This window comes from Hyposmocoma kahamanoa, unplaced genomic scaffold (assembly GCF_003589595.1).
Source record: "Hyposmocoma kahamanoa isolate Upper Pololo Valley unplaced genomic scaffold, ASM358959v1 217, whole genome shotgun sequence".
NCBI lineage: Eukaryota > Metazoa > Arthropoda > Insecta > Lepidoptera > Cosmopterigidae > Hyposmocoma > Hyposmocoma kahamanoa.
In genome coordinates, this window is record NW_020653738.1 from 583,109 (window position 1) to 603,168 (window position 20,060).

At 37.8% G+C, this 20,060-nt stretch overlaps 2 protein-coding genes across 2 annotated transcripts in view; both read right to left on the minus strand.

Moving 5' to 3' along the window:
- Positions 1-1,194: 1,194 nt before the first annotated feature.
- LOC113227813 lies at positions 1,195-18,282 on the minus strand. Its single transcript, XM_026460841.1, has 13 exons — positions 18,137-18,282; positions 10,409-10,610; positions 9,541-9,669; positions 8,468-8,576; positions 8,256-8,369; positions 7,478-7,562; positions 7,310-7,408; positions 7,209-7,263; positions 6,482-6,780; positions 5,388-5,572; positions 4,882-4,992; positions 3,592-4,164; positions 1,195-3,234 (listed from the first exon to the last, which is right to left on the minus strand). Exons 1-13 carry the CDS (start codon positions 18,184-18,186, stop codon positions 1,406-1,408), a joined length of 3,840 nt encoding a protein of 1,279 aa, XP_026316626.1. The 5' UTR covers positions 18,187-18,282; the 3' UTR covers positions 1,195-1,405.
- A 280-nt stretch (positions 18,283-18,562) lies between these two features.
- The window catches only part of LOC113227818 (TBC1 domain family member 7), a 4,710-nt gene continuing 3,212 nt past the window's right edge, over positions 18,563-20,060 (minus strand). Inside the window, exon 6 of the mRNA XM_026460848.1 lies at positions 18,563-18,889. Within this exon, the coding sequence (XP_026316633.1) occupies positions 18,791-18,889 (99 nt within the window). The 3' untranslated portion in view covers positions 18,563-18,790. The remainder of the gene's footprint in view (positions 18,890-20,060) is intronic.

Sequence of the window (20,060 nt, forward strand, 5' to 3'; positions counted from 1 at the left end):
CAGGAATTTCAACAGCGCCATTCAAAGCCGCAACGTAGTAATGAAAATGTTATTTCTACGATTTAAAGTCTACTTTTCAGCACAATAACATTGATCTACTTCTATAAAAAGGACGTAGACGTCATATAATAATTTTTGAAACCTGCAGGCCTGTTTTACGGCTATAATTTAGTTGATAGCATTTATGAAAATATAATTTATGTTGTTTTTCATGAAAAAGTGTGACAGACATAACAATAACACGAGGAATAAAAATAAACTGGCTGTTCTTGACAGTCGTCGTCACAAAGTGACAAATTCTATCAAGGTGCAATATATATAATAAGATTTCGGTTGTTATTTCAAATTTACTATTTAAGAGGTTTGAACTATCGTGAAACAGAACTTTAATAAAAGTTATACGTAGCTTCTGTAACCCGTTTAGTTCTGTCAGGTAGTAAATATAGCAAATTATAAATGTGAACAGATGTCTGTTTACAAAGAGAACCATTGGAGTTTCTTATTTATTCTTCTCTGGAGAATATGCCTCACGAATGAATAGCAGTGTTTAAAGTTACTATTTGAAGTATAATTTTCTTATTATTGAATTAATAACTGCTTCAGTGGCTGAACGGTTACCATGCTGCTCTGCCACGCAGATATTTGTATGGCCTACATTTGTCTCTCTCGTGAGTTGGGGTGTAATTTGTGGTTGTCTATGTATTAAAAAAATTAAAGGTATTTTTGTATTTAATAATCATTAAACAAATATAAGATCAATATTGCGAACGATTTTGATCCTACTTTAAAACGAATGGCAGTTTTCGGAATGTTATAGTTCAAAATTACACAGGCTGGAAAACTCGTAATTTTCGACCAATACTGCCTAACTTTATGCAAAATTATCGAAATCATATATCAAAATTGTAGAACATTTTCCATAGATTTCTCCTGTAAACAAATGGGGTTGTTCAAGGTTAGTGAATAGGCATATTTTTGATAAACGCGTACCGTCACCGCTTATAATCAGTGGAGATGTGGTCATTGAGCGTCTATTTTCTATAGGGCAAATAACTGTCCAACAACAGTGAGCGAAGCTTTTTTTGGCATCCACTTAATTTGGACATGGCAACCGGATTCTCTTGGTGACTCAACCAGCTTTGAAAATGAACGATTCGACCTGAGACAGATAGGAAAATATTCAATTGCATAATAGATAACTCTTGGTCTTCGCCTTATTGGAGAATTTCAAAGAATCTATATCTTCTACGGTCAACAAGAGTAAGTTTTATGCTAAATAAATTTATAAAAATATCAAGGTCGAGAAATGAAATCCCATATAAAAGGAAGCACATTTATTAAAAATTCTTCTCTCGTAACTACACAAGAGCGGTGGGTGTATCTAAACTTCATAAACCGAACAAACTCAATTAACAGTAACCGTTAAATTCTTTTCAATCAAATGCAATATTTGACCGGCGAAAATGGCCGTCTCAGATTTGGGACCTCCCAATTTGAACGTCAAATCCACGTTGCTTAACAAATCCGCTAGCCAGGTTCGGAATTCCATCATTGGGTGGAAAAATTCGCCAATCAAAATTGACGTCGGCAACGCCAAAACAATTGAAGCTATCAGGGATATGACACATGCTTGGATTTTCGGATCAGGCGTGTACCTCATGTACATCAGCATAGGGATGATTTCTGAACAATATTGAGGACATTTTGGGCAATTTTTCGAAGACAAAATTATGTTGCCAACGACTGCCAAATACTTGTATAGAAGTATACTGTCGAAATCCTGTTTGACGTTATGGTGGCTTAACGATAGCTGTCTGGAACCAAAACCGCTTACGAGAGGGTAGAAGAAATAATCCGAAACAGCAGCGAATTCGTTTTTCTTCGCTTTCGAAAATGGATGGGGCCTTATTGTGTGGAAATATTTAGTTTTGTTTATAAGTCTGCGGCGTATTATTTCCTCTGCTGGGATTTCTAAGTTTTCGTCCACTTTGCTGATGATTTCTTTACTTTTCTGCTCATCTTGCGGTCTCACATCAGCTATCCTGTTCGCCGATTCCGAAAGGACGTCAAGCATGAATATCTTCGTTGCTATTGAATATCGACCGATATCCGTGTGAATGTCTTTACATAAATGTTCGGCGGCAATTTTTGGTTGACTACAAACAATGGCGACTGACGTGTTAAACTTTATGCTATCAAAGTCATCAATGCGAAATTTGGGCTCCAAATGTATGAAAAGATCGAGCAATTCCACAGCTAGCTTCGGATCTTCATTCTTCAATTGCTTATTGACCAATTCTTCAGCAACTTCAAGGCTTGACTCAAAAGATTCTAAATCCTTGGATTCATTTATAGACTCGATCAGATCTCGTAAATAATTTGGCCGTTTTTTAGCATTTATAGATACATCATTGCTCATGTCGTAAGGTTGTAAATCGTCGTCTGAATCTAAATCTTCACTTAACGTCTTGTTATCTTTATTTAAAGCGTCTAATTTGGCAGAGATTATCGATTTGACGATTTCTTTTGTTTGTTCTTGTGATTTGACTGCACAAGACATCATTGTATTTTGTACTGGTCTGTGTTTGCGATCTATTACTCTGTCGGCAATGGTATCTAATGCATATTTTAAATCAACTCTTCTAGATTTAAAGTTGTCAGGCGGTGCTATAGTGTCGTCATTAAGACATTTAGTTGTTAAGTCTTTTAAGATTTTTTGTATCTCAAGACAGACTTTTCCCATACTTTCGTAGTCGAACGTTAGAGTTTCAACAGCATCTTCATTTCTATGTTCAATCTCAGTTAATATCTTTAAAATTATTTCTGTGGTTGCCATTCCAATGCACCTGAATTCTTGTGACAAAACATCCAAATGTTTAGACATTCCTTTGAATAAAACAGTCTTAAATTCAACAAAGTCCCATTGTTTATCTTTCATAGTAATTCGATATTTCACAGCTAGTATCAGTAACTGTGACAAATACACATGTTGAGTTATATTTGAGGTATTTGCGAGTTTCACGTCGGACCAGGCGTTTACAATTCTTAAAATAAATTCAGATAACATATCGCTCGAGTCTTTTGAAGTGGAAATGTAAAAAATTAAATTTTCAATGACGTCCGTCTCTTTATAATCTCTAGGTTTATAATACAAGGGTATTTTTTTTGTTAAGATTTCCTTCCAGTCTTTATTTTTATCCAAATTATGTCCTAAGACGTTCAATATGGGTTGTTCTTTATTTTTATAATTAATTTGACATTTTTTGAGCAACATTACAGAGATGCAATCTATGGCTTGTCGGTTTAGGTGGAATAGTACAGTTTGAATTAATTTCCTCCTGACATATCTACTACATTCCTTATTCTCTGGCCCAGACCAGCTTATTAAAACATCTACAAACTTTGAAATAGCCTCTGAATTCCCATTCATATTGTAATTTATTATTACCTTGGATAGTAAATTGGATAAGTAGGAAATATCATAATGTGTCCCTTGGTGGAAATTGCTGTCTGTCATAAAATCCATACTTCGTATTACATGAAATATTAAAATGCATGAAAAGTTTTCATGTGAAAATTCCTTTGGGGTACTTGTTTTTAATTTATTGGCAACTCTTTCCGGTAGTGTTACTAAAATTTGTATGTAGTTTTCCCAATTGGTTTCGTGTTTGTAAAGTTTTATTTTTTCTTCGATATTTTCGCTACTGCAATCTAATATGGCGACTAAGACAGCATCACTTTTCGTGTATTTCAACAAAATAATTGCCAAAGCTTCCAAAATATTTTTTTCTGTCTCGTTCCTCAAGAATCCGGATAAAACTGTTAAAATCTCACTACTTAATTCGAAACTTTCTTCCAAAATGAATAAATTCGTCACCTCGTCCTTGAAAATAGGCCATTGTGGTAACAACATCTTTATGATAGTGCTTAGCAACTGTGAATACGTTTCTATTACACCGGAATCAAGAATTTTTTGATCGATTTTGCATAGTTTCTGTACGGTAATAGGCCCTGGTAAGTATTTGTAGAGATTGGTAAGGCATTTCTTGATGATGGAAAGGTCTTTTTCGCATTTTATCCTCTCAAGTGAATGTAGGGTGTCCACAAAGTGTGTTATACAGCGGGGGATTCCTTCGGAATTATTCTTCACTTCACTTTCACTTCCTGTAACGAGAAAATGCCTGAATGTGCCCAAAACTGTCATAACAAACATAAATATCGCGGCATGCTTACGCGGGTACATTATAAACAAATATTAACGCTATCAATTTATGTATAAGCCGAAAAAAACTCGATGTTGTCGATTATGTGACTCCTAGTTCTTTATTAAAAAAAAAAACTTAATTTCAGAACATATGTTTTAATCTTAAGATTATTTCTTCGTAAGAAAATAACTGACTTCATTTCACTTTGAATTATTAATAGTAATTGCTGGTAGACTACTATACGATTCTTTAAATCATGTCTCTGTATCACGAGTAAAGAGCTGTTTAGATAGATCGTAAATCCTCTGTTCTATTCTTTATCAAGTCGTAAGAGCTGCAATAAAGTCAAACTAAATAATAGAATATACGAAAATTTCGTTAAATTAAATTTAGAAATCGGAATCACAGAATCGATACGAATATTTCTGTCAATTCACAGGAAAGTAGAACAGATATGATGACCTCTTTTTCTGGAATTATTTTTGGTAATGAATATGTAATGGCATATGTAAGGCTTGCAGGTTTTGATTTTGAATAACCGTTTATGATTAAAGTAAAAAATCTTCCATTCAGGTGTTCAAAGAAATTGTTTGGCTAAGTGAGCAAGAACAAAATTGCACAAACTCCCATAACAAATTCGTGGTGTTTCATGAATTAGAAGATGCGAGAAACTTACCCTGCATTGGTAAGGTGGGTTGCAGAGGGGCGCCCACGTCGGAGAGGCTCAGCGGGGCCAGCGGAGGGGGACCCAGCTCGCTCAGCAGGTCCACGTTCGACGCCGGCGCGGCTGTACGTTGGGGGGTGTTAGTCACAATGTAAATCTTTTTACGCCATCCATAAGTAATATACTGTGAGTTTTTGTACAGTCGCCTTCGGACTATTCGCGGTCAAGTCAATGTCAGGGATGAAGCTTCAGTTATACAAATAGTTCAACTTATTATTTTTTTAATTTCATACCTAGTGACGGGACGAACGAGTCGTGCGGCTGTTGTCAAGCGACACGCATATCCGTAACAATTGCAGTGCCACTCAGATTTGAGAGAGAGACACTTTAAATCGCAAAGACCCGAGGGGCACTGGCACTTAAGTCGACAAGACCCATGTGCCTGTATTTCACCTTTACATACTCTAATATAATCGTGCGTCACCCACGGCGAAACGAAAGAGCAGCAGGAAGAATACCTGCGGGCGGCTTGGGCTGCGCGTCGGCGGCGCTGAAGGCGCTGGAGAAGTCCGCGAAGGCGTCCAGGGCGGCGGGCGCGGGCGCGGGCGGCGCGGGCGCTGCGGGCGTCGGCGCGGGGGCGCCGCCGAAGGCCTTCGCGAAGTCGCCGAACTCGACCGAGTCCTTCCGCGGAGCCTCGTCGGCCCTGCAACGTAACACTCGCCTGTCACTCGCGGCTTCGCGTCTCGATCGGTTTTCGATTGGCGAGTTTACAGTGACAGTCGCTTTCGAAATATTTGCACACAAAGTATTCCTTCTTCTTGCACCGCCAGTGGCGCTGTGCGGGTATCTCGCACAAAACTGACAAACATTTAGCGCGGTCGTTCTAAACGCACGGTCATTTAACAGCGTATACTACAATGTAACAGAAATCAAAATAACAATAGTAAGCGAAGAGTTCACCGCAGATATAAATTACGGGTTAGCTGGATTATGTAAAAATTTTACAGCTGACGTCACTTTGAACTATTCATTACAGTGTTATTTGTGGTTGTTTTCATAACACCTTATAATGAACAAATTCAGCATCGTAGTATCAAATGATTCTCATACAAAAAACGGTACAATATTTTTGAGGTGCTATCTATTGGTGCAATGTTAAACTTTGTGGTTGCTAACTGTTAATAAAACGTTAAACAAAGACTATTATAATAAGGTATAATATATATTATATAATATATAATATATATATATATATATAGTTTTGAATTCTCATTTGTTGCTAAGCTTTAAATAATTTTTCCTACTAACAAGTTGTCATTAACAAACATTAATAATAACCCAAATACGTAATTTAGCTCAGTAAAACTCAAAGCGAACATAAAAATGGGTTACCAGCAAATTCTAATTTAATAAATAATAAAAAAATTGTTGATTCTGGGACAATTTCGAAAGACTGGAAGTACGAACATTGGAGCAAAAAAATAACTGCTTGAGTTATTTTTTTGATTCGATTGTAATGTGCATAAAAAGTAATTTGAACATAGTCATACAGAAGTCATCTTTCAGAATCCAATTGAACGCAGAACTTTTAGAAGTCCAAGGAAGGGCTCACCGGGGGTCGAAGTCGTCTTCGAGCACGAGTGACGGCCGAGACGGCTGCGGGGGCTGCGACTGGGCGGGCGGCGCGCACGTCTTGAACAGGTCGTCCAGCAGCTCCTGCGAGTTGGCGGACGGCGGGGCGGGCGCCGCGGCGGCCGGGGCCGGGGCCGCGGCCGACTTGGCGTACGTCGCGGCTGCGCCTGCATAGGCGACGTACAATATACGTGAAACGTCAAATTGGAGTGGTGGTTTTCGTGATTTCCCGCTATAGACAATTTTGTGTCCTGTACGCAACAGTGGTGAAAGGGGTATCTGAAAAGCGGCAGGTTGGCGCAGGGGTTTATTAAATTACAAGGTACTGGTCTTCAAATATTTTTAAGAAAAAATCTGTATATTTGTATGCTTATTGTCGAACAAAGAAAAAAATAAATAACGGCGAGCCTACAATAGACAACTAGGCAATAACGCAACGTGTGACACCTGTCTTCCTCGCTTGCAACAACGCACGGCTAATTCTTCTAATCCCATCGCAATCCGGTCTATACCAGGTAGGGAAGAATGAATGCAGTCATTCGTCATTGGAGACAAACAAGCGAGAGCTTGTTATGTAATACCGGCAACGGATCAGACATTGTCAAGGAGAATTCTCAAATGTCATTATTAAGCAGAAAGTGGTAGAAGAAACGTCAGGACTCGTCGGCAACCAGCGCGGACTGTTGACAGCAAGTGCCGGGGCTCACCCAGGTCGATGCGGCGCGCGGGCGAGGCCGGCTTGGCGCGCGCGGGGCTCTTGAGCTGCAGGGTGAGCGCCAGCCCGTCGCCGGCTAAGCGCGGCCCCGGCCCCGCAGGCCCCGGAGGCCCCACCGCGGCCTCGGCCGGCGCCGCGTCGCGGTACACGTGCTCCCTGGACTCCCTGGACTCCCTGGACTCCCTGGACTCCCTGCAAGGCGCACGATCGCACGAGTCACCGCGGACGGAGTCTCGCGTCGGCGAGCTCCCGCGCACTCACTTCTTCGGCTTGCGGTGGCCGTAGTCGTCGTCGGAGTCGTTCCTCTCGTACTCCTCCTCCTCGTTCCGCTCTTTGGGCCCGTCGTCTGGGAAAAGACCACTCGTTTTACACGCACGTCGGCCTCTACGCGCGGTCTTCGCCGAGAATTCACTGCAATACCTCATATACTAACTGTAGTCTGTCTTTTTTGAAGACGGAGTGCAATGACAGTTCGTCGCGTAAAAGTATTGCCCGCTTGCAGTCAATAAATATTCTATCGACCCAGTAAGTTTTTATTGCGCTTATGACATAAATAGCGGAACTTATTTCAGTCATTAGCGACCAATTACTCGAATGTATAATGTATAATAATAATCAGAATGTCGTAAAATTCACAATTCACACAAGTTTATCATAATTTTACCTATTTTCACAATCTGTCGATAAAATTGTCGACAACAACTACATGACTATTTAAAATCTTACGAAAACTGGCAACCCTGCACATATCATTTTACTTCATTTTAAAAAAGAAACTATACATATAGAAATCGTCACATTTACCAACAAAACGGCATAAACCGTTTAGGAAAAACTTCACGTAAAAAGATTGAAAAAAACGAGACGCGTTTCGATTCCATTCGAACAGCTGAAACGAAATCCATTTATCCTTTTTCGCTCTCAATTCATGAACATACAGCTTTTTCTGGCCGAAATTGTGGTCACTCCCTAAGAAAAAGCGGCACGACTCTGGTCGCGGTGAATTCTGCCGCGCGACCTCGTCCCAAGCGAAACTCACCCCAAGTGCTGCTCTTGTCGCTGTACTCGCCCCACCCGCCAGCGCCACCCATTCCCGCCATTCCTGCCATACCCCCCATTCGCGAGCCCATGACCGCCGCCTCTGAAGACAGGCCTGTAACATTCCAAGACGAGGATTACATAACGCAACGATACAATCAGCATTATAGCAATAACAATAGAACAGAAATGCCACCATGCAGAGCCACTCACCGATATATTTGTCCTTATTCTTCTTGGCCTTCTTTCGCTCCTCGCGCAATTTGTCGTCGTCCTGGATGAAGTCGATCAGCTCGCGCACCTTGTGTCGGACGTTAATACCCTGCCGAGCACGATTCAACTCAAATTCAATAGAGTTACATAAAAATGTGCTCTTGTGACATTAGACACTAAGCTCTTAGTCTAGTACCAATCTTTCACACTTTAGACATCTACTGCCGAGACAATCAAATTAAATGAAGTGTATTTATATGCGAGTTTCTGCATAAATAGTAATTATTGGATTATACCAAAATAATGGTACTAAATACACACTACATTTTATTCATAATTAACCATTTGTATAGTTCAGCTGTATTTTTTTATTTTACCTGGCAGTTAACTCTAAATGTTCACGTATATTTTATATGGTACCAAAGAAATATTTCTTTTAGGTGAGCAAAGGCGCACTTATCGCCTTCATGCACTAATAAAAACTTTTATATAAATTCTTTAAATATCTATTTGGGCTTCTGGCAATGTGTTATTTTGCGGAAAATAAGTTAGCGATCTCCAGAGTGTTTTATGTTTCCGAAACTTAAAATTACATGTAAACTATCAAACCGAACAAAAAGGTACTGCGTGATGTTTACACTAGTTTCTAATGCGCAGACCTCACCGCGAATGAAGCTAAGCTAACTTAGCTCACGTAACCGGGTCATCTTTTCATACTTCGGTTCACACCGTGAACTAAGCTAACAGAGCTAGCTAAACTAACCCAACGATCCCGGTAGCTTTGTAAAATATATCGCCCTTCTGCCGCCCTTCACCCCCGCAGGTATAGTCACTACTTACTACGTATTTTCTTAGCTTAGTTTTGCATGCAAGTACGTGAGCTAAGCAAGCTAAGTTAGCTTTGTTCGCGGTGTGGCCTGCGCTTAAGGCAAGTTGGCATCAATAGAGTATTCCACGCGACTATTCGGTTTATTTAAAAACCGTTTGTCGCATTTTGAGAGCAGTGGAAAACTCGCCTTAATTTCCAAAACAATACGCCCATAGACTGATGACACACATAGACTGATTCTCACCTGGTCTTTGCCCAAGTCGTCCACGTAGGTATAGTTCTCTAACGAGCGTAGATCGTAGATGTGTTCTCTTGCTGACGTCACCACGCGCTCTGACCCGTTACGAACTAAGTAGCTCAGCAAAAGAAGGCACTGATGACAATACAGATAGACGTTCATTTACATAAACGTTAATTACCATTCATCATTAAAAATAATTAGTCACAAGGAAAAAAATTTCGCCAATAAAAAGCTTTGAAAACTACTTAGTCGTTATTGTGGAACCTAAGTGCGCTTGCGCACAGCACCCGATTCGCATTCGTTCCGAATCCGAGACTATACAAATCTAGAAAAATCGGACTCACTTCGGATGTCGCTTGTGCACTAAGTCCGTTTCGACTCCGGGACAATACGAATATCGCTTGTACACCTAGAGATAAAATGATCCCTGTGACATTTCGGAACGTCATTTCTCGGATTCAGAACTGATACGATGACGTAGTGCGCAAATGCTCTAAGGCAGAAATTGATTTCTTTTCTACCATCAGATGATATCAAGTGTTTATCAATTCGGATTGAAATTAGCAATAGTATAAAAGGTTGCGGAGAAAAATCCATTCTTTTACGACTTGTCATCTTATATTCATAGGCCGCCATAGTATGGACTTGGCCTCGGGAGCATAATTACAACGAAACCAAGGAAATAGAAAGATAGAGGTCTTTTCTTGCGAGGAGGAATGTATTGTAGCTGGTTTGTAACATGTGAAGTGATGGACCCAGACAATATTATCCATAGGCCCATTGGGCTTTTAGCGCTTTCCCCATTGTCCTTTGCTGAATCTTGGGGAGGTAAAGATAATTGTTTAAAAAAGATAGAGAGCAAAGTACGTACCTTATACGTGCGTCTCCAGTGTGATCTGTTATCGTGCAGCATCCGCCGCCAGAGCATGGACATGACCTCGGGGAAGTGTTCGTAGGTGAACGTGGCCAGCGCCAGCTCCTGCATCTGTTGCCCTGTGGGACCCCACGCCTCGTCTGATGTGGCTTCGCGAACTTTGCCTTCTATCTCCGTGTAGTTCATCACTACGTTTGTTCTGAAATGAGAAACAAAACACAAACAGAAGGTCAGTCAATTTTGGGTCAATACACGTAATGACCAGATATTTTATGCTGTTAACTAATAAGTAATCCAGTCGAGTGTGTGTATAATTTTATTGAATTTTAGACTCTCAAGTGTAGCCCTTGCATATTATTACGCACATTTAACGGCGCTACGCAAACTATATCTTCGTCTTTGTGCTATACTGACCATTTCCACTTTAAGATTTAAGAACACCGAGCACAAAAGGTCTAGCAGCTGCAAAATTTGTAAGATAAAAATAAATTCCACCAAAATTTCGTACTCTATATTGCTACGCAAATAATTGTTTAAGTAAAAAAAATTACGTCCATTAGTGTTGAAAGAATAATATCATCGTATACGGGTAACAAGGATTTAGAAGATAACAAACAGGTATTGGCGATTCTGTTTTCTTTTTTGTTTCATTACACGACGATGTCACATGTCAATGTCAAGAAACTAGTACAAGATCATATAAACCACATTTACGAATAGAGTGCTCGGTTATTTACCAGATAAATCCCTTTATTTTCAATTCAACTGGAATCAACATGTCCATATTTTTCCACCAACATTCCCCACTAATCCTTGATTCCCCGCCAAGCAAAACTCTTGTCACAAATTGCCGCCAGAGGCGCCACAACCACAGTTTGTCAAACGATTCTTATTTAGACCAACTCTCATTTAGAATCAGCAGTAGATTCCTTGTGAAAGAGTTCGTCCAGGGAAGTACTGTCACCTTATTCGTCCCGTCACTTTGTATTATAAAAAAAAATCGCTAATACCAGCAAATGAGGCAGCTAGTCTAGAAAGCTCGAGAAGGTCCATATGGAAATATTACAGAACTTACATTTAGTGGAAGTAAAATAAAAAGTGGTTGAAAACTATTCGAGGTAAAACAATCAGCCGCGAGCATGGAACCCGTTAAGATCCCTAAACGTTGGTTTGTTTAAAAATCATATATACGCGATATACATATTTCATTTGTTATGTGTAACAATCACGAAAACCTCAGAACTTGAGAGGTAAAAAAATATATACATACAATTTTTCATCTTGTGCAATTGGCATTTACACATAAATAGTTTTTGCTATTTAAAATAACCATTACTGACTAACAAACATCTAGAGTCAGTCGTGACTATGGGACCTGTCAAAAACCCGAAATGTTGGTTGGTTTGATCGAAAAAAAAAAACACGCGATTGAAAAAATGATGAAAAAAAAACAGTTTCATTTTCAATTCCTGCAACGAGAAAACCTAAAAACCAGAAAAAATTGTTCAATTATGTTTAATTAACGACTTCAAGTGTAATTCATGAAATAAAAATAATTTGAATTTGACAAAAAAGATACGACAATGCAAAACATGAAATGGCGTACAATAGCTGTGGACAATGTCACATTGTTAATTTTTTCTATTCATACCGTAACCATACAACAACCACCACGGTTTTTTTTTTCATAAGGCGCCATTTAGCGGTTGCCCCTGTACCATGAAAAAACAAATAGTTTATTCAATGACTGTGTAATCTGCCGTCGGGAATTAATGTATTGCAGATTATGCATTGCCGAGCTATGCATTGTTATCGTAAGCAGTGATCTTCAATCTTAAAGTGAAAATGGCTAATATAGTACGCAGTCGAGGACGTAGGTGGATTTTGTAGCACCCTAGTGCCATTTTTTGTAGACTGTACAAAATAAGGTCTACACAGTAGTTAATTCAAGGTTCAAAAATCAGAATTGCGTACACATGACTGGACTACTTTCATTAATTTGTATGGATATCATTGCAGACTTCACATATTGTGCTGGTTGGAAGTTGTAAATATAAACACTAAATAGTTGTCAGAATTATATTAGAAATTGGCAACTTCGGTAGCCTAACGATTTACACTATGAGCGCTGGACGAGAAGGTTCCGGCTTCTATTCCCTATTTCTCAAATGGATGCTTATTTGAGAAATATTTTTTATTTATTTATAATTAGTAATACAAACATCGAACACTTAGAAAAAAAATCCTTAGGTTCGGCAGGATTCGAACCAACGTCTTCTAGCAAGCCGCGCCAGACGCTATACCAACTAAGCCACGGAACGAACCAGCAGATATTACGAATTTTTCTGTGCTTTTTGCAGATCTTTGTTTTTGGATTTTAAGCCGTCAATAAACATGTTCCTCATATTTAACCCTTTCTGACATGCCGTGGCCATAAAACTTAATACTAAAGCTGTTGTGTGTTTTGCTAATTTAATACACATTACATTATACACTTAAATATCTTCACAAATAATTACCTTTTACACTATACTATGTCACAAGAAACCCACTTGCATAATTTTAGTGAAATTATGAAAATACATATTTTTATATGAAAATTCGAAAATACATAATTTATGCAAGTTGTTTTCTAAAGCTTGGCCACAATTTCAGGTGGTGTTCAGTTACGCTGTGGTCGATGACAACGCGTTCGTGACTTGAAAAGCACTAAATTGTAGCTTTCGAAAAAAAGACGTCGGCGATGAATTACTAATCTAAAGCGCTTCGGACAAGTGGGTGGTAAGTCAACGACTTTCGGATGGAGTGTTCCGGACTTTCTAGCACCGATAGCGAAAGAAGAATGGCGAGGTTGGAGGTAAATATGAGAGCTATGTAGATTTTAAGACTTTCGTGGTTATTCACTAAATGATTATCACTAGTATCAGGTTTCTTACCACGGTATGACTTCTTTTTATTTTCCCGATATTTCGGAACGGTTGCACGCTCCGTGGTCACGGGTTGCAGTAAACTGAAGATATTGTATGTGAATATACCCCAATACTAATTTGCTAGAAAAGTTCCTTCCGATCTGGCTGGAAAATTCCCTTGACCCCGGTGTGGCAACAGAAGCTGGTTCGAAACCAGCCAGATCGAAATAATTTTTGAGTTGTTCGATCTTTTGTATCATTATGAATAATAAATATTATTTACCATTTTACAATTACCAATTTAAAAATGTCGTTTGTTATTCATAGTATGACAACAAAAGTATTTCACGCCTTGAATTTATCGCTTTGTCCATGACGACAAATGTCAGCGGAGAAAACAAGCGCGGAGAAATTGTTACAATATACGTGTTACAACCCGCATGTGCAATTAGAATGTACAATGTTATATTTTCTTATCGTATTGAAATGTACGTTGCAATTAGAGGGCGTAAGGTACGTACCATAAGTACGCATTTATTGCTACATCTTGTAAGAATCATCCCTTACAACGTTAATGTTAGTGAAAATAACTTGCAAATTTTACGAAAATGTATTATTTAGTATTGTTCATACAAAGATCGTATAAACACAAAGAAATATTCCCTCGATCCGACTGAACACGAACCAGCGTCTATTGCCAAAACGTGGCTACCATCGCAACAAAAAAATATTATTTATTTAAGTACATTAAATTCTGATTTGAAATACGAAAATAACTTTTATCGTCAAAGTTGTACGTTATGTACTTGATTATAAATTGAAGAGTGATCTAAGAGCAGTAAAAAATCTAAATATTGCTACTCAAAAGGCACCAAAAGCGCAAAAGTTATTTTGAAAAATATCTGTACACAGTTTGTATGCATACAACACATACAAACTGCACGCAAACATTAAGAACTGGTTTGTCCTAGTAGTCAATGATAAAAAAATAAGTTATTTTTCCTAAATAATAACGCACACACTCAACATAAATGTTGTTTAAGGATAATTTTCGTTCTAGAGACAATAATAATAATACAAGTTATTTATTCAACTAGGATCTATTGGTCATAGTATTACAAACATATTGCTATTGTTAATAGTTATAGAAATAATTTAAAACAAATTAACTTAATAAATACACTACACACTTATGTAACCAGACAATGTTTTTATGCTTGTAAACATTGACTATGTTAACTGGTTTACATGTTTGTGTGTGGGGGAATCGGTCTACTCGCAATCGCCTCCAGAGTAACTGTTGGTGTTGGTCTGCAACCTGCTCATCAGCGAGGCAGCTCTTGCATACGATTGCGTGGAATCCATTTGTGCATGCCTCAGCGAATGATGCCCTACAAAAGCGAGGCAGCCCCAAAAGCGCTTGAAAAGCATCATTATACTGAACTCTAAAAGCACTAAGCGATTTCTGAGAAGCTCTGGGAAAAGTATGCTGTGAATAGTAGTAGTAGAGCTCCTCGTGAAAGAGTTCTGGCACCTTATCTATTTCTGTCGCCAAGCAGTAATGCGAGCATTACTGCGTTCCGGTTTTGAAATTACAAATGTGAAGAGGTGAAATTACAGGCACATGGGACTTCTTAACTTATGTCTCAGGGTGTCGGGCGCAGTGGCAGTGGCCCTAAGATCTTTGTGATTTAAGCTTTGCGTGGCATTGCAACTGTAATACATGTACTGTCCCGTCACTTGATATTATAAAAAAAACAGAAACCTACTCTTTGAACATGTTAATTGACTTGTTAGCCTACACGTTCACGATTAATGAGGTCTTTGCTTTACTGTGAAGTCGAGTCTCCACATGGTCTCGACTCCAAGTTGACATTGACACTTTGCTTTCTTATATTAAACTATTTATACATACTTTAAATTAGACCTCTTTAGAGGTTAAATAAAAGTTATGATATTTCGTCCATTATGTAGAAACAAATCATGAAGGAAAAAGAACCAAGCGACATCAACACCAACTGGCGCGTAGTGGCCGAAATAGCAAAGATAAGAAGCTAAAACTTTTAACATAATATAATTTATCAGAACAGGTAATCCATTAGTCATGCATTTAACCAATTAAGATTAAAATGCCTATGTGACATTACAACTAATTGCGTGAATTAGTTTAGTTGTATCACCTAAGTCAAGTATATAAATAGCGAAAATATTTTGTTCAATTATAATCCAAATAATAACAATGTGCTAGACAATTAAACCAATTACCTGATCTCTAGCTAAAGAATTCTCTGTACTATGAATATCAGTAGCCAAAATATCCAGAATATGTATATTAGACAGTCCACCTGATGGTAAATGGTCACCATCACAAATAGACATTGTATACACTACAGAAGTCTCTTTAATATCACAAATGTATTGCTGGTAGTGGAATTTAAGGTCACGAGTCTCTTCTGTCTGTAATTGCACTAGGTCTTCCCACTTTTCAATCTGTATAACCAGAAATAGATAAGACGGATTTACTTACCTAGGCAAGAGAACCTACATTACCACCAGATATCTATTCCATTCGGAATTTTGGAAAATAAAAAAGAACACACAATCCCTAGGTTATCTGAATCTTTTACACAGAATACCCATCACTGCTGATTAGATTTTATTTTAAACATTTCATACGGTTTTTTTACTTTATTAGTGCAAATCCATATTCTTTTGAACCACAAATAATTTAAGTAACAAACTGAAAAATTCAAGATTCAGATATGTATTTATTTAATAGGTTTTTTACACATTGTGAACACATGGGAATATTAATCTTTGTATGACAAATTCAAAATAACATACAAGTATAACAAATCTCAAATTGTTAGAAGTATGACAATTATTTATATAACAATAATTATTCTAGACAATATTACTAGGTTCTCTCACTTTACCAAACTGCACAATAAAATAAGTCTTCTGTGCTAAATGCAATGGAATACCTCCCTATAAAAATCTTTCTATGAAGTTTCATTGTACCTCAGCTCAGAGAGAGTTAGCCCGCGTTAGGCGAAAAAGTTGTTGGTTCAAATCCAGCCAGGCGAAGTAATTTTTCTTTGAGTTTGTTCCATCTTTGTGTCAATTATAAAAAACAAACTTTTATTTTAATATCATTGGTGAAACTTTAAAACTGATATAAAATTAATATAAGAGCCACATCTAGTATAAGCAGTGGGTGTCATCTATGAGTACTTATAGCTAGCACCTGATATTGAGTTGTTTGTTGTTATATTAGAATGCGGGTAAAACTAGATTATTTTATGTTGAATTACCGTCCACATATGCTTTCAGGCTTGAAACTGGATTCATCCCCTAGTTAGCCACCCTAAGAGGTGGAATATTTTGTTGAAATTTAAATGGGACCAATACTGAGGTACCCTCTTTTCAACAAAAAAGAATCATCAAAATTGGTTGATAAATGTCAGAGTAGTTGTGTAACATGCACACAAAAAAAAACCAGTCAAATTGAGAACCTCCTCCTTTTTAAGTTGGTTGAAAATGTTAGTTGTTATTACTAAGTAGTAACATGTACAGTCTACGCCCTAAGCTACCTGACCGCGTTACTGTTTATTTGGTTCTGAGTAGATCAGTGTGAAGAACGGTGTTCAACAAACTTAACCTTTAAACAGTGAGCTGTTAAAATTTTAAGAAACTTTAAAAGCCAATTGATCTTTAATTACATAAACACAAATTTCAAACATAAAGCTGGAATTTCTTTACATTTTTCTGTTGAATGCGGGAAAAGGCTCTCAGAACCAAATGGTTGACTAGGGGTCAGGTTGTTAGGGCATTGAATGTACAATTTTAGTAGCGGTAGAGCTCCTTGTGAAAGAGTTTGAGTTTGTAATATATCTTTTAAGCTTAAGAATAAGTCTTTTAAGCTTCCTAGGGTTTTTAGTCTTATGACTCGAGACTTGAGGTTACAAGACTAGACATGAGGCGTTAAAAATTAGTCGAGGTTTTTTAAAAGGCCTTGAAAGACTAATAAGGGTCATACTCTAGAACTCTACTAAATGCTCAAGTCAGGACTTGAGTATGATTCAAAGCACTAGAAATCATACTCAAGACCTTGCCATTAGGGTCGTATTTCCAAATTCCAAACCTCAATGCTCAAATCCTGACTTGAGCATTGAGTCGAGTTCTAGAATACGACCCTGAGTCTCTTTCATCACTAGACAATACACTATTACCTAGAGTTTTGCTAAAAAAATAGTAACTTTCAGGAATACACTTGCTCTTTAATAATTAGTTAATTCACTATTTCCTCTGACCAATGTGGTAATTTAAATTGTAAAAATAAATTGACTAATATCCTCATTAAAAAATTTCGTACAAACCATACGAATTAAACGTGTTTACTTATAATAATTAATCTCGTCGTATATGCACATACTTGTACCCAACTTGTACCAGTTGTGCATGCCTGGTTCTCAAGGACGATATCGAAAAGAAAAAAGATTGTGGAACATTCAATATTGTCAAATTATGCAATTACATGATATCGTATGGCCATCATTAATGAAAAACCGGTCCCGTAGCAGAGTCGGCTAGTGCACAAGCACGATAACGACTATTTTGGGCAAAAAACAACCGTAACTTTAAAAAAAATTAAATACGAGAACAGGTTAATAGAGCCTAATTTATTGTACTCAAACAATAAAATACAAAAATTCAGTAACAAAAGGTGGCGTTCAATAACGTTATAGACCTTTATTCACACCACAGATGGGAGTAATTTACATAAAACTTAAGCGAAAATTATAACAGCACTCACACTTTGTCCGCCAGCTCCCGAACTTTCCACATACTTATAAATCGATCCATTTTTGTAATTTATCTACAAAACGACGTTTAAAATCAAAAACACTGCAATTAAATGAGAAATAACGTAAAAATTAACTAAAAACTCGAGATGATGATTTGGCTGACATTCTTGCAAAATGGCGAGAGAATTAGTGTTGCCATAATTCGAGTCTACAATTCTAATATAAATGAAATATTAACAATTCGTCAATCTTAGCCTTCAATAGCCGAAGTTCCTTTAGAATGTAATGATCCATATTATAAAGAATGAAGATGAGCGTTTCTATGCAATAAAACTAAAATACTATTACACAATATACCATTTAATGCAGTTTTACTTACACACCTAGACACATTATAAGCAATAATACAGAGTATGGTCTTTTCATTGCCACAGAAGCATTACACATTTTCTTTACGCCCAACAGACAACAGTAGTTTACGAAATTGAATTTCAAAGCTCTGTGCTCTCCTCTAATTGCTAAGCCAGCACAGTAAAATTTATTTTTATCAAATTTTAAACTTTTTAAATACACAGTGTCTCTCCACTCGCCACTATCGGCAACCAAGCATTTATTGCATTTTTTCCTTCTAATGAGCTCAAAGCCCATTAGAAGGTCATACATCATTTTTTCGCTAGTTGATCATTTTGAGGCTGAGCTCCATAGTACTGCCACAGCTCGATTGCCTTGTTCGCTACTACTTCTTCACATTGTTCCGGAATCTGGAATAAAAAGATTGTTGAAATTTACCCGAATTAAATTCTATTAATTAGGATATTCTCTCTAAAAGGGTATCCCCAAACTGAAAAAAGAAAATACAAATGTGACACTGGTATCAACACATTCAGCCAATTTTACAGTTCATAAAGTTATCATCATAAATAATGCATCTCTCCCAAATGTTATGATGTAGTGTCTGAGGGTCGTATTCCAGAACTCTAGAAATCATATTCAAGTTATTGCCATTAGGGTCGCAGTTCACAGTATATTTGCCGATTATTTGTCTAATCAAACTCAATGTACTAAAATCGGTACCTACATAAGCCAGCAGGAAACTATAGAGTACGGAGTGCCGCAAGGGAGTATCCTTGGCCCTACGTTGTTCCAGATTTACGTTAACGAATTGTGCAGTATGTCTATTCCACAATGTCGTATCTTTGCTTAAGCTGATGCTACAGCATTAATCGTCTCTGGGAGTGGCTGAACCGACACGGTTGCTTCTGCAGAATCCGTATTCAGGTTGGTAATGGAATGGTTTAATAATAATCTACTTATACTAAATGTAGAGAAATCGCAATTTATTACACTGGCTACAAGACACACTGCCCATCCCGCTGAAGGCTCTATTGAAATCCGTGATCATACCTGCACCAGCGAATCGTCTGTCTGTAAGTGCCCCTCACTGATTGCATAAAGCATCTGGGTATCACTTTAGATGAGAGCTTCAATTGGTATGATTAAGTACAATCTGTAGCCAACAGAATAAGCAGGCTATCTTCGTTTTTAAAAAATTAATGTAATTCAGCGGACCGAAAAAATTTAGATGCTGTATACACGGCTCTATGTACTCCTCTCCTATCTTACTGTATCCCAATTTGGGGACGGGTACCTATAAAACGTCATTTATAAATTTAGAGTGAGCACAAAGGGCAGTGCTCTAGGTGATGCTCAGGAAACTGTACAGATTCCCCACCTCACAACTTTATGTAGACGCTAATGTACTTGTATTAGTACTTGATTATGATGAAACAGAACAAATGTTAGTATAGCTCGTTTTACGTCTCTTGTATCCAATTAAAAGTCTACTTAGGTAACACTCTTGTCCGCTTCAAATCTCATTATCACTCACGAAGAAACGCACAAACGCTCACACAAACACACAGACACGCACTC

Coding starts and splice junctions, on each gene's coding strand:
- LOC113227813 (XM_026460841.1), bottom strand. CDS start 18,186: ATGGATCGATTTATAAGTATGTGGAAAGTTCGGGAGCTGGCGGACAAA. Junction 8,370..8,467: donor GAATAAGGACAAATATATCG/GTGAGTGGCTCT, acceptor GGAATGTTACAG/GCCTGTCTTCAGAGGCGGCG. Junction 5,573..6,481: donor GAAGACGACTTCGACCCCCG/GTGAGCCCTTCC, acceptor GTTACGTTGCAG/GGCCGACGAGGCTCCGCGGA.